At 38.9% G+C, this 25,989-nt stretch overlaps 1 protein-coding gene across 14 annotated transcripts in view; it reads right to left on the bottom strand.

Moving 5' to 3' along the window:
- Positions 1-711: 711 nt before the first annotated feature.
- TIAL1 (TIA1 cytotoxic granule associated RNA binding protein like 1) overlaps positions 712-25,989 on the bottom strand; it is a 29,334-nt gene continuing 4,056 nt past the window's right edge. The window contains exons 1-14 of one of the 14 annotated variants that reach the window (XM_033420909.2): positions 21,914-22,018; positions 19,752-19,819; positions 19,197-19,258; positions 14,172-14,268; positions 8,241-8,390; positions 7,947-8,001; positions 7,702-7,789; positions 5,736-5,811; positions 3,706-3,814; positions 2,950-3,045; positions 2,759-2,843; positions 2,404-2,527; positions 1,927-2,066; positions 712-1,089 (exon numbers count right to left, since the gene is read on the bottom strand). In XM_033420909.2, coding sequence (XP_033276800.1) covers positions 963-1,089; positions 1,927-2,066; positions 2,404-2,527; positions 2,759-2,843; positions 2,950-3,045; positions 3,706-3,814; positions 5,736-5,811; positions 7,702-7,789; positions 7,947-8,001; positions 8,241-8,390; positions 14,172-14,183 — 1,062 coding nt within the window. In that variant the 5' untranslated portion in view covers positions 14,184-14,268; positions 19,197-19,258; positions 19,752-19,819; positions 21,914-22,018 and the 3' untranslated portion in view covers positions 712-962. Of the gene's footprint in view, positions 1,090-1,926; positions 2,067-2,403; positions 2,528-2,754; positions 2,844-2,949; positions 3,046-3,705; positions 3,815-5,735; positions 6,253-6,272; positions 6,341-7,701; positions 7,790-7,946; positions 8,002-8,240; positions 8,391-8,684; positions 8,768-14,171; positions 14,269-19,196; positions 19,259-19,751; positions 19,820-21,913; positions 22,462-25,989 lie in introns of those variants that run through there. The other 13 variants (XM_033420913.2, XM_033420911.2, XM_033420916.2 and 10 more) reach the window with 13 other exon arrangements.

The following is a 25,989-nucleotide window of genomic DNA, read 5'->3' on the forward strand; positions in this document are numbered from 1 at the left end:
TTTGTATAATTTTAATTTTACATAGTAGCCAACCTTGGAAATGTCAGTCTTAAACATTCTTATTCATCCACTGCATTCAATGCAGTGGAGTGTGTTAAGTGTTACTTCAAATAATTACATTGCTGCTACTTCTATGTTGAAGCATGCTTTTTAAACACTGTATTCAATATTTACAATGTATATCATTTAAACTTCATGTAAAAGCATAAGAATGACTGTCTGACTTTAATACAAACACCATACTTGGAATTTTCCCCCCAAAATGAAATGTAATTTACTACAGTTTTAATAATCAACACTTTTTAAAGTTTTAAAAATATGTCTTAATCTGGACCACCAATATTTGCTCAAGTAAGTCAGACAATGCTGTTCCTTATTTAGGTTGCAAAATTTCTTTTATCAGTCTGGCTTCAGTTTCTTTAGGCACAGAGAAAGTATTTCCTCCAAAGCGACTCCAAAATCATGCATTTCTTCTCAATATCACACTTTTTTTCTGCTGACTTCAAATGTGGTCCACCTTGGGGGAGGGGAGGGGAGTATGAAGGTTCAAGATGAACTTATTTGTGATTCCCAGTTTTCCATGATCCTCCCTTTTTTGCTCTTTTAAAAACACAGTGAGTTAAAATACTGAACAGCAAGATAAAAATGGAGTATCTAAGAATCAAAATGTATTACCCATTTCTCCTATTATATCAAAATTTGTAGTCAGAATTGTCTTAATTGACTTTATTGTAGTTTTTGTACACAAAGAAAAATCATGTTCATATCCATCATGAACAAAAACTTAAAAAGGCAGAACTAGAAGACATGTGTCCTTCACCAAAGCAAAGCTGTGCTAAAGGTTCCAAACATTTCAATTTTTAAAATAAATATTTTCATTTTCCGATGTCTACTTTCATGTCTTCAGAGTGTCACAAGGAAATTGAAGCTATCATGAATTACATTTTGTTTAGAGTCCCAGCTCACTGTGTTTGGTAACTGGCCATGCCATATCCAGCCTGGTTGGGAGGAGGTATTACAGGGGGAGGGGCTTGTCCTTGGGGAGGCTGAGCACCAAATCCACCCATCCAAGCAGCTGAAGGTGATTGACTTGGAAGGAAAAAAAAAAAAATCTTCAGCAAATGCAAAGAAAAAATTATCTATACAGTTATACAAAAGTCAAGCAGAGTCTAATCATAAACAAGAAATCAACATACTTAAAACAGAGAGCAAAGAAATAAATCATATATATCCATATATGAAAAATATATATTCCAATATTAGTCTTAAATTTTTGCTAAGATAACATATGACTTCTCTGAAAAGTATCTCAAAACTGATTTTTTAAAAATGACAAATGATTAAACTCATCATCTACCCACCATATATTTGCACACATGGTATATCAATTTATAAACAATTTTAAAAACACAAGTTTACTTTGTAAACAGGAGGAAGAACTGGTGAAAACAAAGGTTTGGGCTGGCTAGAAAAAGCACAAGGGGCCAATGCAATCTATCAATAAAGGAAAAAAAGCGAGCTACTTTATATTAGATAAATTTCAGAGACTTCTCACACAAGCCAACAGGCATAAATCATTAAATTGCTGAACATATCCAGACAAAGATCTTTTCCATGAAAAAATAAACAAGTAGATAAAACAGTGTATTAGAAATGTAAATCAAATTCTACCAACTGCTCATAGAGATAGGAGGACACATCACATGTTACCCCAAACTCCCTTTCCACCTAGATAATAAAAAGCAAATTTTTAGCATTACAATTCATTTTTCGTAAGGTTTCTACAATGCTTATAAATGCCACATAGTTAATGCCACATAGTTCAATGTATTTAGCTTAAATAGATTCTCCCTAGGAAAACACACTTTTTAATTCCTTTTGTCAGAACTATGTGTTTCTATACTGGAAAAACTCAAAACAACTTACTCTACTCCAAATCCTTGTTGATTCCATGGTTGCCCATATACTCCATAAGGTGGTACTTGCCACCCATTTGCCATATACTGTCCATACTGTTGTGGGTTTCCATAAACTTGGCTCCACTGGCCCCACTGACTATAGTCAACCTAGGAAAAAGCAAATTACTGTTTTAGGGAACAAGTAAGAAACACAGTATTTGAAGAAAGTGGGAGACAAGGAAGAGAAAAACTAAGCACCCTTATGTGAATAGGACTCTGTTATTTATCATTGTCTAAGTTTATTGGGGTGGTGACACCTGTGAAAAGAAAGTATTAAGATTCAGTTAATACCGCAAAATAATCACTTTTGAAATAGCATTAATAAAATCAACTGAAAGCAGCTATATGCTTTACTTTTTTGTTTGCTTTCTTTTACAATTTCTAAAGCTTTTATGTAGATATGTAAGAAGGAGACCTTTAAAAGTGCTATGAAAAATTGGATTACCTGTTGGAAGTTTTTAGTCATATCAGGAGATTCTTTACCCCAATAGCATTTAACAACATGTCCTTCAATTGTAGTACCATTCACCGAAACAATGGCATGGGCCGCACTTTCATGGGTAGAAAATCTAAGAGAAGATGAGAATGAAGTTTTTTGTTTTTTATTTTTTTAAGTACTTAGTAAGTAATACAGAAACTCCTTAATTTATAAGTATCAACTTGGTATTTTCCTAAAGTACATCATGTAGGAGTTTAAAGTTCTACATTGCAAAGAAGTACTAAAATAACAAACTCTGATACCTGAGGGGATCAAATAATATAACTCAAAGGAATGGATCAAACGTAAGGTAGGATTTTACCTGACAAATGAATAGCCCTTCTCTGGAAAAACTCTGATTTCCATAATTTGTCCAAATGGTGAGAATGTCTGTCTCATAAGCTGATCTAAAAAACAAACATACAAATAGAATATTTAAGGTTCATGTTATCATGAAATTGCTAATAATGATGAAGCTCCAGAGAAGGGGATTAGAAAAACCAGACACTGTACCTGTTAACCCAGAAGCAATTCCTCCACAGTACACAGTACAATTTTTTGGGCTTGACTGGTTTACTACATCTTCAAATCTCAACTGCTTAGTGTTATCTATATGCAGAAAGAAAACAAAAATGTTGATGGGGCTTCCCTGGTGACGCAGCGGTTAAGAATCTGCCTGCCAATGCAGGGGACACGGGTTCGAGCCCTGGTCTGGGAAGATCCCACATGCCGCGGAGCAACTAAGCCCATGAGCCACAACTACTGAGCCTGCGATCTATAGAGCCCAGGAGCCACAACTACTGAGCCCGCGTGCCAAACTACTGAAGCCCACACGCCTAGAGCCCGTGCTCTGCAACAAGAGAAGCCACCGCAGTGAGAAGCCCGCGCACCACAACGAAGAGTAGCCCCCACTCGCCGCGACTAGAGAAAGCCCGCGCGCAGCAACGAAGACCCAACGCAGCCAAAAAAAAAAAAAAGTTGATGGTTATACAGCATTATAAAACTGATTACCATATACTATTAAGGTATGCCTCATTGTGGGGAGAAATAGAATTTTTTCTCCTTGACACTATGATCTGACCTATAAAATCACCTGGTTCACAGCTCCAAATATACTTGCATCAAAGCCCAGTTATTTTCCCACAATTATACTGAAGATAAAATGAGTCTTGAAATGCTAATAAAATTTCAATGTTAAGAAATTAAGACTAAACTAATACATGCTTTTGTGAAGTATCCATAAAAACATATAAAGGAGACATATCTTACTTTCTTGTGTACTTTTAGGTGCAGGTGGTTTACGTGTGGCCCAATTGGTTCTGATTTGACGACCACCCAACCACTGACCTCCCATATGCACAATTGCATTTTCTGCATCCTACGGAGAAAAAGAAAAAAAACAGCAATTACAAACACAGAAAATAGTGGTTCATAAGACTCATTAAGATGAAATAAAACACTGGCACTTCTGGATCCAATAAATCTTATCAGTAAGTGACTCATTAAAGCAATATTTATTTATAGATTTTAAAATACCAGGATAGGGACTTCCCTGGTGGTCCAGTACCTAAAACTCCACGCTCCCAATGCAGGGGGCCCAGGTTCAATCTCGGGTCAGGGAACTAGATCCCACATGCCGCAACTAAGAGTTCGCACGCTACAACTAAAGATCCTGCATGCTGCAACGAAGATCGAAGATCCCGTGTGCAGCAACTAAGACCCAGTGCAGCCAAATAAATAAATTAAAGTATTTTACAAAAAAAAACCCAGGATAGCATTTAATCATCAAGGGAAATTATAATTCAAACATAAAAGGAGAAAATTACAATCCCACTGATCACCAAAAAAAAGGACAAAATTGTTTTCAAATATCTTAATTTTATGGTTGATTTGTAATATGACTTTTACTGAAGTATCTAAAAACTCTTTGATACTATGGTCTAAATACCACCTAACCCCCCCAATCTACATTCTAATAACAATGGACTATGACACAAGATTTAAAACTTAAGACGGAAGACTTCTGCATTATGATTTAGAATGCTGTAAAATTGAGTTCTACAATAAACTGAGTAAGGTATGGAACTCATGCCCCCTACAGTGGAAGTGAGGAGTTGTAACCACTGGACTGCCAGGCAATTCCCAAAAAATGAATTTAGGAAGTAATGTGAATTTGCAATGAATCTAAGCAAAAAAAGGATACAACTCCTGCCCTTTATCTTACTGCTTCAATAAAATGTAAATAATTTAAGTTGTTGAAACTGTTCCAAAACATTAATACCAAAGCCCATTTTATTATCTGATGTTACAGTTAATGCAAATGCTTAGATATTTGGTACCTCGTTCTTAAATACATGCAAAAATCAAGACGAATTGCTTAAAATTTCATTTATATAATTTGCTGTAGTCATTAACGTCCCAGCTACAAAAATATGGATAATAATTAAGTTAAGGGACTTCCCTGGTGGTCCAGTGATTAAGAATCCGCCTTCCAACGCAGGGGATGTGGGTTCAATCCCTGGTCGGGGAACTAAGATCCCACATGCTGCGGGGCAACTAAGCCCATGCACCACAACTAGAGAGCCCGCGTGCCCCAGGTACAGAGCCCACGTGGTGCACTACAACTGGAGAGAAGCCCATGCGCCACAACTAGAGAGAAGGCCACAACTAGAGAAGCCTGCATGCTGCAACAAAAGATCCTGCACGCCGCAACTAAGACCCAACGCAGCCATACATACATACATAAATAAATAAAAGCATTTTAAGAAAGTTAAAATTGAGATTTTCATGGTTAAGACAAATATAATTTTTAAAAACATTTATTTATTTTATTATTTATTTGGTTATGCCGGGTCTTAGTTGCAGCAGGTGAGCTCCTTAGTTGCGGCATGCGAATCCTGAGTTGCAGCATGCATGTGGAATCTAGTTCCCTGACCAGGGATTGAACCCAAGCCCCCTGTGTTGGGAATGCAGAGTCTTAACCACTGTGCCACCAGGGAAGTCCCAAGACAAATATAATGTAACTTCCCTTCAAATTCTGAGATTAGCTCATTTGTCCTAGTTGTGAGTTTTACTTCTAACACATCTTACCCTTACCAAGTCACAAATGCAAGCTTCAACATACTTCATTATAATCAGCCTATTTTTCCCAGTTATTTCCAAGCTTATGAAAAAAAAAGAATGAACTACACCTTATTATTAAAACAAAATTACACAATAGTTGTTTGTAGTCAACATCCAAAAATATTCATTAATAACTAAATTTTGCATTAAATTCAAATTGAGTTGAAAGAACATACCAGTTTATTATAAAAAGATACAAAGCCATAGCCTTTGGATTTTCCAGTTGCCATGTCTTTAACTACTCGGGCATCCCTGTGAAAAGAAGCACAGCTAAATGAGGGAAGTAAAAGTCATCCTCAAAATAAAAACTAAAAGGAACCACACACACTGTATTGTGAGCATTTTTTAAAATAAAATTCCAGTTAGCCCTAATTAACTACAGCCATTCCTGAACTCTCCCTAACGCTTCTTTACCTGTTAGAAAAAAGCAGTAGGACAAAAACATGTAATAAACATGCAACCTAATCAAACAGCCTGTGCTTTCTAAACTAAATGCTCAAATTTGAAGATTAATAGGAACAATAGTTTCCTTTTCTAATATTCTATTCGCTAGTGTCCTCTAAGGTTTACTGGTTCTATAAATTACTGTAACAATGCTAACTACTTTACCATGCAATCTCTAAATAGTTAAATGTCTTCTGCCTAGTGATACAAAATATATGAAATATTAAAAAATTGAAAAAGAGGAAAAAATAGGAATTAAAAAGGCATACATGGCCTGTTAACAGATTTCTTTATTTTTCTTGGTCAATTCTCTACCATCATTTTGGAGTTTGGGCAGCTGTAAATTTTGAAAAATTGACATTTTCAGAAATTTAAGAAAGGAGAATAAAAAACTAACAACAATGCTAAGCACACCAGTACGAAAACAACAAATTTACACAGAAATTTTAGTGAGTAAGTTAAAATGATTGGAAATATAGAACTCCACTGAATATAGAATGTTAAAATGTAAATACTAAAATATGTATATATAAATAATGTATAATAAGAATAAATAGAAATGAGAAAAAAATCTACAACTGAGTTCCAGTGTGCACAGTTCCTTGCAGTTAGCCTTCAAGATCCTGTCCATTCTTATGAGCAATTCTGCAAAATAACCAGAATGCTATTACTTTTAATTGTGACTTGGACTTTAGAAAAACTGCAGGTCTCAGGTATAAATATAGATTGAAAAACAGCAACCTGTATTATTTTTTATACTGATTTTTAAAACAGTACTACTTACCACATCTAGATTAAAAAGCAAAGTAAATATCAAAATAGAAAATTAAGAATTAAATCTATCAAATAAATTAAATCTATAGAACAACAAATTGCAGAGAGAAATACTGTTGTTCTTAGGTGAAACGTATTTTTGTAAAGTAGTACTAAAACGTTTAACTTCAATCTATAGGAAATAAATACATAAAATAAAGTGATTTTAAGCAGATAGATAAATTGTGATAAACATTTTATAGAACTTTTAACACTTTAAATTTTCCAATATATTTGATCAAGTAACATACAGCAAAATCTGAGCACCAACTTTGTTTAAAAAAAAAAAGAAAATCAAACCACAATTGGGCCCTACCCTAGCAGAATCAAATACCACTAACAAAAATATCTACTAATTAATCCCACATTTATGGCTCAGACATTGAAACATTTTACTACTATAATAATGCTACTTTTCAGCTAAAATATCAAAACACATTTATCATTATAATTAAACATGTACATTTCCAATTTCACAATATATCCAAGGATTTACCTACTTTCCCCATTTATAAATTCCTCCTATAAAGTTTAATACACAGTATGAATCATTTATTTTTGGTTAACCCATATCTTTAACCACCAAAGTTTGAAAACACTTGACAAAAAGCTGGACTTTATAATAAGTTTTACCACCCAAACATCTGCTTTAAAGATAACAAACAGAATCACTTAATTTTTAACATGTTATACACAGGATTAGATGAAAACAAGACCCCAAAACACTGAAATGACATTAACATTTTCAACAACATCTACTAATCAAAAAAACAAAACAAACAAAAATCACACTAACTAGGGAAAGAAAATCTTAATTCTGATACAAGTTAATCATGTACAATTTTGCCTATCACTACTGAATATAGTATTGATTATGATACTTACGATATTTTACCAAAGGGGGCAAATGCTGATTTGATATCTTCTGTTGTAATTTCTGGACTCAAATCCCCAACAAACACGTGGAAATGATCTGAAATCAAAGCATTTGGTAATCAAATACTTAAGAAGTCAGGTACTAAACCTTTTTTAGGCAACACTAAAGGAAGAAAAAAACCTATTTGAGGTGGTAATGCTGCCAAGGATAATTTCAGAACTCTTCCACAGTAAAATGCAGCAGGAGTACTTACTGGAAGTATCTTTTTTCTGGCTACTTGGTGTTGTTGCCCAGTTTACTTTGACCTCCTAAAAATAAAGATTATATTTAATAAAATTATTAGGCATGTCATTATGAATCACAACACTTACCACTTATTAAATCATTTTATCAAGCAGGATTATTTTGGTAAAAGCACTAGGCTGAATAAAGCAAAACCATCACTTGGCAGAGCTGAATATTTGTTAAAAACTTGCTAAGAAAGAATACAAACTAATTTGACATGCAAATATATATACTCATAAGATGCCATCATTTATTATCTTACCTTTCCCAAAATTTTTCTCCCATTCATAGCAGCTAATGCAGCAGCTGCATCTCTGTGTTCATAAAATTCCACAAAGCAATATGGGTCATTGCTTGTATGCTGCAAAACAGAAAATCCAACAGAAGAGTTGACCCTTCTGCTATCGGGTTGCTGAGAAGAAAATCCAGGAAAAAACATTACTGATAGCTAGGCATGTACGAGGTGAGATTGCATAAGCTTATGAAAGCCTAACACTTTAAAAATAAGATTTACACCTATACCTGACTTTGCACCTCAGAATACTGTTGTACTCAAACAGAACTACAAAGCAGTACAGAATCATGACTACCAGCATTAAATCAAAGTACAGAGTTCTGGTGAAGTATGTTAAATATAAAACAGAAGTTTATATTAGACCAAACAAAACCTCAAGTTCAGATTTGAGAGATAAGGACCACTCCTTACCACTGCTCTTCTCTCCCAACATTATTTTCAAAGGGATGAATTCTATTTATGCATCATAATCCTTCATAAACTGTATCCCATGACTATAAAAAAAATACAGAAATGAACCAACTTTACAAACTTTACTCCTGATCGAAACTAGGATTAGTACTATTGATACATATAATAAGACGAGATTATGTATTTCTTTTCTGTACAAGGAAGGAATAAGAATGAAAAAAGAAAAATTTCAGATTTATAACCAGCTGTTGAAATGAAATCCCTACCTTTCAAAATCTTCTGAAGCTCTGGAGATTCTATACACTTTGAATTTGGTCTTCCAAAGACCAGAAAAATATACTAGTGATTAAGAAAAGATTTTCTGAAAATGTGTCTGAATAAAATATTCCACAACAAAGCTAAAATTTTATATCACAAAACACCAATATAAGAGAGTGAATACCTAAAGAGTGGATATAAGTATATGTATAACTGATTCACCTTCCTGTACACCTGAAACTAACACAACATTGTAAATCAACAATACTCCAATAAAAATTTAAAAAAAAAGTGAGTACCTAATATGACACCAATGAATATAAAACACCAATATAAGATGAGAAAGTACCTAAGATATAACAACTGTAACACCTATGAACCAAAATGGAAATGAATTTTATAAGACTGCAACCTATATTGAACAGCTATACAGTTGTACAAATATATTTTTTACATAAGGTTAAAAATATCACTATTCAATGTAAAATATCTAAAAATAATGTTTAAAATGTGGAATTCCAGTTGCACTTACAAGGGATTAAAAATACCAGATAAAATAAAGCTCTTTTCAACAACCACTGTTTTTCATTCCAGGGAAGTTTTAGCAGAAAAATCCAAAATAAGACGTCTAAAACAATAGTGGTGAAGCAACCAGAAGGCATTTCCTTGAGGGGGAAAAAAGCGTCATCATTAATACTGACAAGAAAACTACTACGGGCTCTCATACAAAAATCCTATTGTTGTAGCCACGTGAATGCTGTTCTCAGGAGGCAGAGAAAGGAAATAGGGAAAAGACTCCAAACATTCCTTTTGTAGAAGAGTTAACGTTTACCAGTAACACTCACTGAAGAAAAGGTTTAAAGGTAAATATGAAGCTAACACTGTGCTAGTCAACTTTTCCTTGTACTCCTACCTCTTCTGCCCTGATGGTCTCTAAGGAAAACACTGTTAACCACAGCAAAACATACAGGAGTCCAATGGTAGAACTATGATAACAACGGGCTTTAGTAAACTAGTCTACTCGTGCATACTGACTTCAAATTTATCTAACTAGTAGTAGGCCAGATCCCATTCAATGTATGTACATACATGTACACACACACACACACACACACACACATATATTCACATCACACTGCATTTCATCTCATTTAAGACACCATTTTTGGTCACTGTCAGAGATGTTAAAATTTTTTAACATTTGCCTTAGAATTGATGATATACATTTATTATAGTATACAGGGAAAGCTAGAATCTACGATAAACAGTATCTAAAGTAAAACATCGTAAAACTAAGGGGAGGAAAGGGATTTCTCATACCCTAAAATGAAATTTATGAAAGGAAACGAATAGTCTGTACTAGAGTTCATGAGTTCATGCCCTTTGAAAGTTTCCCATTTACACCACCACCAAGTGACACTCTGAAATCAACTGTGTCCTTACCATGGTGTTGTCACCAATTTTTGTTGGATGACATAAATGTCAAGACAAAGAAATATGAAATTTTACAACTATTTACAAGTTCAAATATAGGAGTTGTAGAATACAGATAAATTATGAAAGTTCACTTCAAACTCCTCTACCCCTTCATATGGCTGACTGTGCACACAGGTTTTAAAAAATATATGTATCAAATGTTTCTCAAAAATTTTCTAGCGACTCTCCACTTTCTCACATTTCATTCTTTCCTAAACCCACTCCAGTCAGTTTCCAACCCAACCATGGAAAGGAAACTTCATGTTGAGCTCACCAATGACCTCCCTGCCATCTCTGTGATCCCTTTTCTGTCCTCACCTTGACTTTCAAGCAGAATTCAAAACTGTTGACAACTCTCCTCCTCTTCTAAATATTCTCCTGTAGATTCCACCATACTCTCTTGGTTTTCCTGTTTCTTCACTGGAGGATCTTTCAGAAAGTATTTCTTCCTCCTTAACTCAAACTATAAATGTCACTTAAGTGTTGAGATGCTCCAGGGCTCGAACCTAGGCCCCCTCTACTCTCTTCTCTCTCAGCGCTCTCTCTAGATCTAGGAGCTAGATCTTATCCAGTCCCATGGCTTCAAATTATCACTGCAAGCTAGTATCATCAACACTGGTTTCTCTAGAGTTCCAAAACAGTTTATCCAACTGCCTACATATGACGTCCATTTATATGTCTAATGCACATCTTAAAATTAACATTGCCAAAACAGAGCTCGATTCCCACCACTCCCCACCCCCAATCAATCCTGTGTCTCCCTCAGTCATGCCATGCCCATTTTAGCAAATAGCATTAACATACACACAGCTGCAAACAAGAATCTAAGGGGTCTTTCTTGATGTCTTCCTTTATGTCCCACGGCCAATCCAGTCCTACTGATTCTACCTCCAAAATGTATCCCAAACTTATCTACCTCTATTTCTATGGCTATGACTCTAAAGAACATCATCTCCTACCTAGAAATAAACACAGCTGGTTTCCCTCTCCTTCCACTCTTGCCCCCTACAATCCATTCTCCATATAATAATCATTTTCCGGGCTTCCCTGGTGGCACAGTGATTGAGAGTCCGCCTGCCAATGCAGGGGACGTGGGTTCGTGCCCCGGTCCGGGAAAATCCCACATGCCACGGAGCGGATGGGCCCGTGAGCCATGGCCGCTGAGCCTGTGCGTCTGGAGCCCGTGCTCCGCAATGGGAGAGGCCACAGCAGTGAGAGGCCCGCGTACCACCAAAAAAAAAAAAATCATTTTCCAAATAAAGTAACATTAAAAATGCAAATAAGGGGCTCCCCTGGTGGCGCAGTGGTTGAGAGTCCGCCTGCCGATGCAGGGGACATGGGTTGGTGCCCTGGTCCGGGAGGATCCCACATGCCGCGGAGCGGCTGGGCCCGTAAGCCATGGCCGCTGAGCCTGCGCTCCACAACGGGAGAGGCCACAACAGTGAGAGGCCCACGTACTGCCAAAAAAAAAAAAAGCAAATAAGAATACTTCATCAGGAGGACTTCCCTGGTGGCGAAGTGGTTAAGAACCCGCCTGCCAATGCAAGGGACATGGGTTCGAGCCCTGCTCCAGGAAGACTCCACATGCCGCACAGCAACTAAGTCCGTGCGCTACAACTACTGATCCTGCGCTCCAGAGCCCGCGAGCCACAACTACTGAAGCCCGCGCGCCTAGAGCCCGTGCCCCGAAACAAGAGAAGCCACCGCAATGAGAAGCCCACACACCGCGAAGAAGAGTAGCCCCCACTCGCCGCAACTAGAGAAAGCCTGCATGCAGCAATGAAGACCCAATGCAGCCAAAAACAAACAAACAAATAAATTAATAAAAAAGAATACTTCATCGCCCTACTTAAAATCCCCACTGCAGAGTAAAATCCAAACACTGTGTCATGGCTCATACTGCCCTATGTGATTCCAAACCCTGCCTGCCTACTCTATTACACTCATTTCCCACCATTCACCAGGTTCCAGCCACCCTGGTCTTTGGTTCCACAAATGCACCAAGCTCATTACCAACACAAGGCCTTTGTATGGGCTGTTCCCTCTGCCTCCAGCTCTTAATGTAGATGGCACCATCTTGTTATTCCTATCTCAGCTCAAAGAGGTGATTTCTGATAGTAGTCATTATCATGTTGGTCCCATACCAAACATCCATAGTCTAAAAAAGACTCATTTGATCTTTTAGAATTTGGTTGAGTCAACTGCCCACTGATTACAGATTTCTAGATCACAGATCATAACCAAAAAGCCTCAACATTCAATTATGCAACTTCAGTTCCCATCTCCTTAAGAACCTACATTATTACTTTCACAATACAGATGCCAATTGCAGCAAGACGTCATCCTTCACCACCTAGCCTATACAGCACCAACATTGCAATCACCATCACAGAACTGTTATATTCTCTTAAAAGCTCTTACTCCTATCCAGAATTATCTTGTTTACTTATTATTTACAATACTCCCACTAACATGTAAACTCTTGTGAACCTCACTGGTCTAGCTCTGCATTATATCCCCAATGCTTTGAACAGTGCCTAGTACAAAGTAAATTTTTGATTAATTAAAGAAAGAATGAATAAATAATCAAAGACAGGAAGGAAAGAAGAGATAATATACCAGAAAAGAGTGATAATTATCCTTATTAGTTAAGAATGAAGATCAAAAGGCCACTTTGCTTTACATATTTCTAATAGTTCCCCTCCGTCTCAGAATATAACACAAACTCCTTAGCACAGCTCTGGCCCCTGCTGAACACTCCTGCCTCATCTCCTGGCATCTCCTAAGACTAATCCCTTTCGAAACTCCAACCACATTATGGTTTCTATCTTTCCTTCTATCTCACAAGCACTCCCGCTCTCTGTCTACCAGGCTTGATCAACATTCTTCTCTCTACCTGGATTCCCTTCTTTCTCAAATTCCTGTCTAGCCAGTTTCCATTACTATCCTTTTCGGTTTCAGCCTAGACACTGAATCCTCCCCTGACTGAAGACTGTACGGACCTACAAGCTCCTATAGCACTTGAAACTATCAACTTCCACACTATTTATTATCCTATATCATTAATGCCTATTATTTCCTCTGTCTCCCTCATAGACTGGAAAATTCTATCGCGCTAGGAACCGTTTTATTCACCACTGTATCCCTAGCACTTACCATGGTATCTGGTACATACTAAATAGTTGAAAAAGCAAAGTGTTAATAAATAAACTGAAAACCGAGTCATTGGGCACTGCTCCAGAGTCTTAACCAGGAAAGTATAAAAAGTAAGATTTTTTTGAAAAAAAGGAAAACAAATTATCCTAACAATTTAAATTCCTATCTACATAAAGTTGTTCAGTCAGCATTTACTAAAATTGCTGAAGATGCTTGTGTGGCACTATGCTCATAATAACCTAATGTTCTTCTACACACACCAATTCTTATTGGAAATATATGAAATATAACATTCTTATTGGAAATATAACCTAGTTTTTCAACATTCTGAGATAAGCTCTAACAACTTTACATAAGCAGAATCACTTGAAGATAACTACATCATGAAGGACCCTTTGAAAATAACAGCACAGAAACTCTGTCCTCTCAGATAAACTCCATTCTAAACCTAGTTTGTCAGTCAAATCAAATAAGTCAACACAACATGAATCTATCCATCTAGTAACTTGAAACTTAAAATGATACTAATCAACTCATGTATCTCAAAATGTTAAACATTATGCTAATTGTCAGCACAGGGAACTGGGAAGATCTTACCTCTGTTATCATTTTACAGCTTTTACAGGGTCCAATCTGACTGAATAACTGAAGAATAAGAACTTCTGTCACATCTCTGGAGAGGTTACCTACGTATCTGTACAGAAAGAAAGAAAAAAATCAGCTATTTCCCTTCAGCTCTAGCTCTAAAGCATTATCATCTACTCATTATCTTTTATTTCATTTTAACTTCCTCTGTCTTCAGTAAAATTTTTCCAATTAAGCCTGATCCTTTGAGTGTAAGATTAACTCTCATTTAGGAAAGCAATAATTATTCTTAGGTCACTAAAATATCACTTCAAAAGACTCTATTAAAAACAAATCAGGGGCTTCCCTGATGGCGCGGTGGTTGAGAGTCCGCCTGCTGATGCAGGGGACACGGGTTCGTGCCCCGGTCCGGGAAGATCCCACATGCCGCGGAGCGGCTGGGCCCATGAGCCATGGCCGCTGAGCCTGTGCGTCCGGAGCCTGTGCTCCACAGCGGGAGAGGCCCGTGTACGGCCAAAAAAAAAAAGAAAAACCAAAACAATATGACGTTGCTTCCCACCCAAAGCATATTATTCTGTACCTATATATCATTTGCTCATCTTATTTGTTAGAATAAAAATTTAAATCAGTCTCAAGATAACTATAATTTTTAGATATGAAACACAATTCAAAATAATGTATAACACACACATAATACCACAAATACTGATTCATTAAAACACCTGATCATAGAAGGATAGCAGACACAAGGTGAGTTTACCTTAGACCCCCAACCAAAGCAATTACATGAACAAAGAAGAGAATTAAAGTTATAGCAAAACACAAAGATTGAAGGATTTTGTTCTTTCTACTTTGCTAATAAGATTGTTATCGATGGTAGGTCTTCATAGTTTTGTTTTAGGAGAGCAGGGTAAAATAAAATTCACACTCAAAAATGCATCAGAATCAACAAAATACATCTTAATGTAGATAACAAAGCAAATATAAAGATTTCTCTAGAAATTCAGAGAAAATTTAAGACAAATCCAGGTATACTTTTCTCCTCTGCGGTACGCGGGCCTCTCACTGTTGTGGCGTCCCCCGTTGCGGAGCACAGGCTCCAGACGCGCAGGCTCAGTGGCCATGACTCACGGGCCCAGCCGCTCCGCGGCATGTGGGATCCCCCCAGACCGGGGCACGAACCCGTGTCCCCTGCATCGGCAGGCGGACTCTCAACCACTGCGCCACCAGGGAAGCCCCCAGGTATACTTTTGACTATAACATATCTAAAGATTTTTTTAAAAATTACAAATTGAATGTATGTATTTTGTATAAGAAACTTAAAATACACGTAAGTTTAAAAGAAAAGAACACCACCACCCAGAGATGACCATCTTGTATCATGGATCTTTTTTCTCTTTCTTTTCTTTTTTATTGGAGTATAATTGCTTTAAAATGTGTTAGTTTCTGCTGGACAGTGAAGTGAATCAGCTCTATGTATACATATATCCCCTCCCTCTCCCCCATCCCACCCATCTAGGTCTTCACAGAGCTCGGAGCTGAGCTCCCTGTGCTATATAGCAGGTTCCCACTAGCTATCCATTTTACACACGGTAGTGTATTTATGTCAAACCGAATCTCCCAATTCATCCCACCCTCCGCTCCCCCCCCACCCTGTCCAAACAACCGTTCTCTATGTCTACCTTTCTATTCCTGCCCTGCAAATAGCTTCATCTGTACCGCTTTTCTAGATTCCACATATATGTGTTAATATACAGTATTTGTTTTTCTCTTTCTGACTTTCTTCACTCTGTATGACAGACTCTAGGTCCATCCACATCTCTACAAATGACCCAATTTCATTTCTTTTTATGGCTAATATTCCATTATATATATGTACCACATCTTCTTTACCATGGATCTATCTTAATTTAGCTTAATAAACTTTAAGTCTTTCTCGCACTCAGCATATAGTTCCTAAAACTCACATCAGTTATGATCCTCATAAACCAACAACATTTATAAAATTTAACATATTTTCTTCTGGAAAGTAAAAGGACATAAGTTTTATTTTCCTAACTATAATACCTAACATCTGGAAACAATGTACTGAGACCAATATAAGCCTTGTATCTACAGTTGCCATAGTTTAAGACAGGATACTCTGAAAGGGAAAAATAAGACTAAGAAAGGTAAGGTTAAGTGTTAAAAAGAAAAAAAAATTTGATTAAGAATGAATAGCAATTTTCTTTTCACCTAAGAATTTCACTGCAATGGGTGCCAATAACTTTAACACGCTCTAAAAATGAAACACAAGTCCAATGTTACTTAAATGGAAGACTAAACCAGTGACAAACTGGTTTAGGTCCACTATGCCACCTTTTTGTTATATTTAAAGTAGAGCAGACCCATCAGTAGGCTGTGCAGTGACATACTTTTCCCAGCAGTAGTGAAAGGTTATAGGCTTCTGAGCTAGCCAGACAATTGCCTATTTTTTTTTTTAACTCATAGGGGTTTGTGAACCTGTATCCATGGAATTTCTTTTTGTACAAAGTAGACCTATCTGTAAAGAAAATGAACAGTGACCTTGGTCTCTGAAGTGTTAACACTCAACTAACCTAAAATGCTAATAGTTAGCTCATTTCTAAGAGAATAGGAGTGGATAAAACTGATTTTCACATATCAAAGCTAACTAGCAACAAAGTTAAAATTATCACTTGAATGTAACAAACGGTAAATGATTTAAATAATTTTAATCTGTATGACTGTTTAATGATTTTTCCAGGAAAAAACTGCAGGGGCATTAACTACCTTACATACCTAACAGTCACAAAGCTGTTACTGTTTCACAGGATTTTTATTCCAAGTCAACCAATTTCTAATCAACTACAGATTCTGAAGAATTTCTAGAGGCACATTTAGATATATTAATTTATATTTCAAGCACTGATAACAAAGAGCAAAAGGTTAACGCAAGTTTAGAATGTCATGAAATACTTAGAGAAAAAGTTTAGTTTTAAGGTTTCCTACTTTTCAAATATCTCCACTAAAAGTTCAGTTGGTAAAGTAGCAAACTCCAAAAACTAATATAAGAATGGCCTTCCAGGGCCTTCCCTGGTGGCGCAGTGGTTGAGAGTCCGCCTGCCGATGCAGGGGACGCGGGTTCGTGCCCCGGTCCGGGATGATCCCACATGCCGCGGAGCGGCTGGGCCCGTGATCCATGGCCGCTGAGCCTGCGCGTCCGGAGCCTGTGCTCCGCAACAGGAGAGGCCACAACAGTGAGAGGCCCGCGTACCGCAAAATAAATAAATAATAAAATAAAAATAAAAATGGCCTTCCATAACAACATGTAGAACATCTTAATTTGCCAGGATAAAAAGGAGATAATTTGCCATATAATTTCACCTAAATTATACAGAAACCTGAGACTGCCTTTTCCTTTACTCAGAGTTCTGTAATTCATTCACCTACATTTGCCTTCATCCATCATAACACTTAATACAGAAACATTTTACAGCTTTTAAAATACTATACAGCTTAAGTACCTTTACGCTATCATAAAATTATCTGTCCCAAAATAAATACTAACAAAAATATTCAACTCTTGACCTGGTAAAAACATCATCTCTTGGTAGCACATAGAAATATTTACTTTTTCTTTCTAAATCATCTACACTTCACTTTCTTTCTGCTTTGGTTATAAAATCGTCAACATATTCTAAAGTTCCAAGGGTTTAAATATAAAATTTCTACTTGAAGAACACATACAAAATAACAGAAAAAGACAAATGGCTCAAATTATTGTAGTGAGATCAATCCAAAGAGTAAACACTTAGGAAATTCCAAAACGATTTTTAACTGAAGGGGGGAAAAAAAAGCAAACCTTAGGTCTATTTTGTCTTCTAAGAACAGGAACTGTAGGAACTAATGCATTAAAAATGGAAAATTATGTCTTTATCCCTAAAGTCAGGGTTAAAATCAAATTTGAGACTAGAACTTGGCAGTTTCACAGCAGGCAAAAGTTCACATTGCCAAACTACTTCCTATGTACAACCAGGCAGAATTTTAAGTTAAGAACATCATGCCTTTCAGAAGACTAATCACACTTTTCAATACTGAATGTGCTCTCACTCTGAGAAGATTAGCCCTACGAAGGCTGAAATTACCAGCACTTTTACACAAGACACTATGGCTAAGTAATATTTTTACTTTTGTTCTTGAAAATTCCTATATAAGAGGAGATTTTGCAACAATATCCTTCAATGGGCCTCTAATGTGCTGATCAATTTGTCGATATTTCATTTTAGGAAGGAGGCAGGGTGGAGGAAAGGTGCAGGAGGTACAAGTGAACTGACCAACTATATAAGGAATATCAACACACATACACATACATTTTAAAGAAACACAAAATATGGTTAAATTGTATGAGAGGTTTAATTACAGCCACAATATAGCCAAATGTATGGTACAGCTAACCAATTTTATAATGGGATTTAACAGTATTTACTGCTATTGCCCTTAGATGTTCAGATTATACTCTAAATGAATGGCTTATTTCCTCCTTTTGACTGAGTCTCTATCTGGGGGAAAAAACAGCCTTAAAGATGGCATTGCATTAACATGGTATAATTCCAGATCCACAATTCCTACTCATTTTGGTGCATCGAGTAGATGAAGAAAATAAAACTACAATAGAACACCATTACAATTTAATGTTGTGTAACAGATTCAGATATACCATGGATCAAATCACTGTACTCAAAGCTACACACAACACAAATCTGAAATGTGGGTCCCACAAGGTAGGTGTCAGGCAGTTCACTTCCAACACCAGTGTTATACAGCATGATCTCATTTGTTTTTTTAGATCCCAAGATACCCAATACATTTACCCCCCAATACAAAAAATGTTAAATGGGAGCAAAGAACATCAGAAAACAGACCTTCAAAGAAACTATATGACAAATTTTAGGCTCAACATCAAAGCAATTCTATATCACTTTAAATACCATCAAATAAATTAGTAATACTGTAGGTAATGAATATTTAAAGACCTACCTAGGCTATAAACACCATATTGTTTTCTGATGATAGAACCATATGTCTTAGCTTGTGTGTGTCTGCAGGAAAAAAACCTCACTAGTAACACACAGGCATATTAAGGAAACAGTTTAAGATAAGCTTTGTTAAGAGTACATTCTTTTAAAACATACCAGCCACTTGAAAGCCTAATCCAAAGATCACGATGTAAAATAAAAGAAGGATCTCCATAAATAAACAAAAAACCCTACTAGGTATCAACCTCTAAAGTCACCTTCAAAGTTTTTATCATGTTACCTGTATCTAAAAGAACCCTTTGAGAAATATGTAAAATGAACACTTTAAAAAATATGCATTTTTATTAAAATCTGACAAAAATCCAAATGTGAAACATTTGCTTTTATCTCAAAATTTTACATTTCAAATTTCAAAAAATATAAAAATCAACAGACCACACCACATATGACCATCATGTCTGCTTATATAATTTTAAATCAATCAGGACTTTTTTAAAAACGGACTTAATATTAATTTAATGAAAGGAAGTATAATCATTGTAAAATATTTGAGTACCTCTTATGTTCCAGGCAGTGAACTAAGTGCTGCAGGGTTAAGACCTAGGAAGATGTAGCAGTCCTTGTCTAAAAAAAAAAAAAAAAAAATCCTTCCCATGGAGAAGAGTGGGAGAAGGAAAAAGGAAGACAGAATAGTAAACATATACTGACATACAGGTACAACGAAGCTCAAGATGTTTCTTTACTTATATGTATACATGTCACATTTTTAGATAACTGTAAACATAGACAACTTAATTGTGTTTCTGAGAAAGAACAGGAGACTGGAGAAGGTAGAGGTAGGAAGTAAGTGACAAAGAAGTTAGCTTATTAGTCTACAGTCTAAGATCTGATGGAGATGAGAAGGCAGACGCAAAGTGCTTGTATGAATTAAAGGTACTGCAATAGCATTTTGTTTAGCATGACAAAACAGGAATTCTTCATAAGGAACAGATAGATACAGTTAATGAGAAATATGCCTTGAGGATTTACCAATTATTCAGTAACTATTATGATGCAATGACATTTCAGATTTTTAAATACTATGTAACTTTTATCGTTGTTAAATACATGCTTGCTAGGCCTAAATCCAGCTTTCCCAGATGCTTCCATCGAAGAACACATTGCTAACTAAATACCAAGTCTTGGCTTCAACAGATGTTAGAGGACAAATTTCAAGTTTGTCCCAATCCTCTCTTTTCTGGGAAAAGAGAGCAGAAATGGAAGACAGCACAAAACATAAATATTGATACAAAACTTCCTACTAAGCAGACTTCCCATTCAAGCATTTGATGTACTTAAGTTGACCTCAAATTCTCAAAAGGGATAGCAGATACTTTAGTGAGACATTAGAGAAGTAGGAATAAAAAAGTGTAAGCCCCCCCCACCAGCCAAAAAAACAAACTTGTATTAATGTTGAACATAGACATCTACCTTCTTTACGGAGCAAACTTTCTTTGGTAGGACTAGAGATGAGAAACTAGTCTAACTGCCTAAGTACCCATTCACCTTCATCTGTTCCCCAAAAAGTAATTTCCCCATCAGATAGCAGAGCCAAGTGAACTATGATCGTATCAATACCAGGCAGAGGCAAGAGAAAACAAAGCAGCGACCTGACTGACTCCTTGCACTCGAGGCAGGTGTGCTGAGCTTCGAGAGGCTAGGAAGACCCAAGGTGCCCAACTTAAACATTTAATTAGAAATTACACTTTAAAAAATGCAGGAAAAAAGAAAGGACTGCCACACTATTTGGAAAGGAATGCAAATGCTGAGTCATCACTCTTCATTAGGAAGGAAAGGAAACTCGAATAAGCGATTCAAAGACGAAATTCATTCATTACACTGGGCTTCAGAGTAAAGAGCAACAGCAAGATAGAAGAAAAAGCGCTCAAAAGACACATCGAATAGCTGATAAAAACATCATTTTATCCAACTCTGAAGGTCTCGATCCACAGATTAGGAGAGGGTAACACCACTGTAACAACTGGTTGTCAGTTTAGCGCAGGTAGCGCTCAAAGTAAACTTCTTCATCCAAGAAGGGAAAGATGCTCCGGCGGCAAGAGGGATCCCTTTTGCACTTTAAAAGTAGCGGGCGCTAGGCAAAGTGTTTCTGACAGCGTGGGCGGGGGCACGTGGGGCAGAAAGACAGTAGGGGCTTGAGTGGTGTTAGAATGTCCGTCTTCCTCGGAGAGCTCAACTTGGGATAAGAGCAGGGAGCGACTGGGGACTTGGAGGGCGTGAGTGCTAATTCCTCGCGGCCCGCAGGGGATGTGGCTGCGGTCCCACCCCCAGTCCCACCCCCACCAGGCCCAGCCCCCGTGGGGGACCGGCAGCTCCCGGCCCGGCCCAGGGCCCCCGGAGCAGAGAAGTAGCAGGAGCTCTCCCGGGCCTGACAGGCTCTGGCGTGCAGAAACCCGGCTTAGGAGGAGGTTGCAAAGAAGGGCGCGAGAGGAAAAGGTCGAAATAAGCCCCGGACCCCAGGAAGTGACTGTGTTTGGGGGAAGGGAGAGCTTCCTTTCTAAGGAAAAAGGGACAGATGAGGAATGCACTTCGCGTCCGCGCCACCGCGGCCAGGGAGCCGCCAAGAGTCCCGCCTTCGGCCCCGCTCTCCTGCTCCCTCCCACAGCGTCCCGCGGTGCCCGGGCCTCTCGGCGCCTGGCACCCCTCGTCTCGGGTACTCACAGAGTCCGGGGCTGCCCGTCGTCTTCCATCATGGTGGGTGCGACGGAGCGATCCCGGGACAAGGGGGAGGGCAGGGCCGGGGAGGGGAGGGGGTGGGGAGGAAGGGGAGGGGGGCTACGGGCACCGGCTGGGGACAGAGGAAAACGCACCGAACCCCGCTCTCGGGCTCTCTCCCCCCAGCCCGCTCCGGACACTGCGCTCCAACCAGGAGGAGCAGGAGGAGGAGGAGGATGAACAAAATGGCCGCCGCCACCAGCCAGGCAGGAAACGGGGCACAGCGCAGGCGCGGCCCGCCAGGTCACCGCTCAGGCCAGCCGCGACAGCCTGCAAAAGGGATAACTGAGTGAGGAGGAAAACAGGCCGCTGAGGAAACCCTGTGCCGGGTCACGACGGATCACGTCGTGGCTGTGCGCCGGCTGGTCGGCGAAGCCCGGCCAGCTCAAGAAGAGAGAGAGTAAAAAGAGAACCGCCAGGAAGCTGAAGTCTCTGGGAATTGTGGTCCTGGAAATGAGAGAGGGAAGCACTTCCCCAGAGGGCTTCTGGGAACTGCAGTCCAAAGAAGGCGGCCGGCGCCCGCGGCGCGCTGGGACGCGAAGAAGAGAATTCTGGGGAGTGTAGTCGTACGTGAAACGTGCGGCGACCCGGAAGCCGGCGTGCTGGGAGGGGAGGGGAAGAATAAAAGCGACGTTAAAAGGCGGGGAAACGAAGCGAGAAAGATTGCTGTCCGGGAGGTAGACTACGACTCCCAGAGTGCCTCGCGCTGGGGGCTGTCCTAGGGCTGCTCCAGGCATTTTAAGGCTCTTCTGTTGGCTCAGCCCGAGCTGCTGCTCCGCCTCCGTCCAGCCCGAGAGCGGTTTCTTCAACTGCGGCTGAGGCAGTGCTTTGGCTCCGCGTGGTGTCTGAGCCCTCAGGCCCTTGCGGCCCTCCTGTATTCATCAAAACGGCCGGCCCACGGTCATCAACCGCCGCCCCGCGCGAAGGGCGGAGGGCCTGGGGTGGATCTCAGGCCCTCGCTGAGCTGCAGGCTGCGCTCGCCGGGGCTCCTCCCGCTTTCCCTACGGCCGGCAGCGTCCTGTGGGCGCGTTTTCCCGCAAATAGGTATTCTAGCCTGGGTAGGCGGCTTGTAGATTGCTTTACAAGTTTCAAAGGTTTCCCCATCCGTTAACTCATAGGATAAGGAGGTAAGAAGGACAGCCCTCAATTCAAATGACTCTTCGAGTCAGTGTACAGGGGGTGATAATGCTCTCCTACCCCCATATTTAGTTCTTAGAGAGGAAGTCTTTGGGCAGAGATGTGCACAGACTTAAGGTTATGTTTACAGACATCCATCATATGGACGGGGAACGAAGTCTTGTTCGAACGTGTGGGAAACCATGTTCAAACAGGCTACGTAACACTAGAATTTGCTTTGTCGCCCGCAGCAGTTCACGGTATGCTTCCATCCCCACCCCACCTCCCTCTCTAAGCATCTTTAGGAGAACGTGATTGAGTTCGTACCTGCTCTTGTAGCCTAGTGAAGGGTAATGGTGAAGAAAGATTTTTCAGCCTGTTGCCGGAGCTTGAGGGTCCCAGTTAAACAGTGCCTTGAGAGTTGGTTTTACAAACGCTACCAGTGAATCCTAATCCTGTAAGGGGAGTGAACCGTGCAAGAAAAGCGTTGTAAAGTCAATATGAGGAGGAGGGGGGATTTCGCTCTGGGAGGCTTCATAGAGACCGTGAGGAGGGAGTTGAGCCCCATGAATCAATAGGAACAGCAAAAGGGCACAGAGGCCAGGACCCATGGCTAAAATGTATGGGTTTGGGGGAGGGAGGTGTGGGGAAAGACATGGAGTAGGGATATTGAGAGCTAAGTTAGAGAAAGTGAGCAGGGGCTTTATAGAACCGTGTTGTTAAGGATTGATACCAGGCTGAGGAGTTTGGGCTTTATCTTCCAGTCAATGAGGAGCTATTCAAGGGTTTTATTTTTTTAACCGGACCTGGGTATAGAACTGTATTTATCATAATCCAATTCATCATTGATCCATGCCTGGCCCACTGTATTAATTTCCTATTGTTGCTGTAACAAACTTAGTGGCTTAAAACAACAGGAATGCATTATCTTAGTGTTCTGGAGGTCAGAAGTCTGAAATCAGTTTCACTGGACTAAAACCAAGGTGTTGGCCAGGCTGGTTTCTTCTGAAGTCTAGGGGAGAATGGTTTTCTTGCCTTTTCCAGCTTTTAGAAGCTGTCTGCATTCCTTTGCTTTTGGACCCTTTATCTTCAAAAACAGCAGCATAGCGTCCTCTTTCCTCTGACCTCTGACTGCCTCTCTCCTTACCTCTCTTTCTGACTGATCATCCTTCCTCCCTCTTTGACTTACAAGGACCCATTGTGATTTCATAGGGCCAGGATAATCTCCCCACTTTAAGACCCTTAAACACATTAGCAAAATCCCTTTTACCATAACATAGTAAATTCACTGGTTCTGAGGATTAGGACATAGACATCGGTGGTGGGTCATTATTCAGCCTACTTTTAAAAATGTAATAATAACTGAGCCCTCCAACCTAAAAAAAAGTTATTAGGGCATCAATTTGCATCTAACTCTTCGGTTTGCCTCACACACACACTAACCCATCCTCCTGCCTCCCCTCACCTGGGTTAACCATCATCCTGAGTTCTGAATTTACCATTTCTTGTTTTCCTTTTTACAAAATTTTATTATATATATATACATATATATATTTCCAAAAAGTGTGTGTGTATACACATGTATTTTTGAATTGTTTTTAAAGATGTTATAAAAAAGAATATGCCTATTAGAATGGCTAGAATGCGAAACACTGACACCACCAAATGCTGGTGAGGATGTAAAGCAACAGGTACTCTCATTCAATGCTGGTGGGTGTGCAAAGTGACACAACCACTTTGGAAGACATTTTGGCAATTTCTTACAAAGCTAAACATAGCTCCTAGGTATCTCAATGAGTTGAAACCTTATGTCCGCACAAAAACCTGCACGTAAATGTTTACAGCAGGTTTATTTGTAATTGTCAAAACTTGGAAGCAACCAAGATGTCTTTCAATAAGTGAATGGGACAACTATAGTCCATCCAGACAATGGAGTGTTATTCGGTGACAGAAAGAAATGAGCTATCAAGCCACAGAAAGACATGGAGGAAAAGCCAGTCAGAAAAGGCTACATACTGTATGATTCCAACTGTGTGACGTGCTGGGAAAGGCAAAAAATATGGAGATGGTAAAAAGATGAATGGTTGCGGGAGATGGGGATGATAGGTGGAGCACAGGGCATTTTTAGTGGTGAAACTATTCTGTGTGGTACTGTAATGATGGATCCCATAGAACGTACAGCACAAAGAGTGAATCCTAATGTAAACTATGGACTTCGGTTAATAATAATCTGTCAACATTGGTCCATTGTTTGCAACAAACGTACCCATAAATGCAACATAGTAATAATAGGGGAAACTGTATGCTGGTAGAGAGAGGATGTATTGGAACTTTGCACTTTCTTCACAATTTTTCTGTAAACTTAAAAACTGCTCTAAAAATAAAGTCCATTACAATGGGAAAAAAACAATGCCTTTGTATCCTTTTGGACTTTTTTCACCCACTGTAACATGGGAAGAGTCAGCCATATTTTATGTATTTAGTTCATTTATTTTCACTATTGTATGATATTCCAGTGTGTGAATGTAGCACATTTTGTCTGATTTCTCGTTAATGGACATCTGGGTTGTTTCCAGGTTTTTACTGTTGTGAGCAGTGCTACTATGACTATTCTTGTACTCCCCTGTTATAGATGTACAAGAGCTTTCTTTTGTTTATTCGAGCCTATACCTAAAAGTAAAATTGTTGAGTCACGGGGTATGTGAGTATTCAATTTTAGAAGATAATGTCAAAAATGTCAAACATTTTTTCCAAAGTGGATACATGGATTTGTACTCCCATTAGCATTATGTAGGAGGGCTAATGAGTGGATCCACAACCTCTTCAACACTTGTGTTTGTCAGACTTTTTACATTTTTATCTGTCGAAGTGGTAGCTCAGTGTGGTCTTAATTTGCATTTACCTAA

This window comes from Orcinus orca, chromosome 14, assembly GCF_937001465.1.
Source record: "Orcinus orca chromosome 14, mOrcOrc1.1, whole genome shotgun sequence".
Lineage (NCBI taxonomy): Eukaryota > Metazoa > Chordata > Mammalia > Artiodactyla > Delphinidae > Orcinus > Orcinus orca.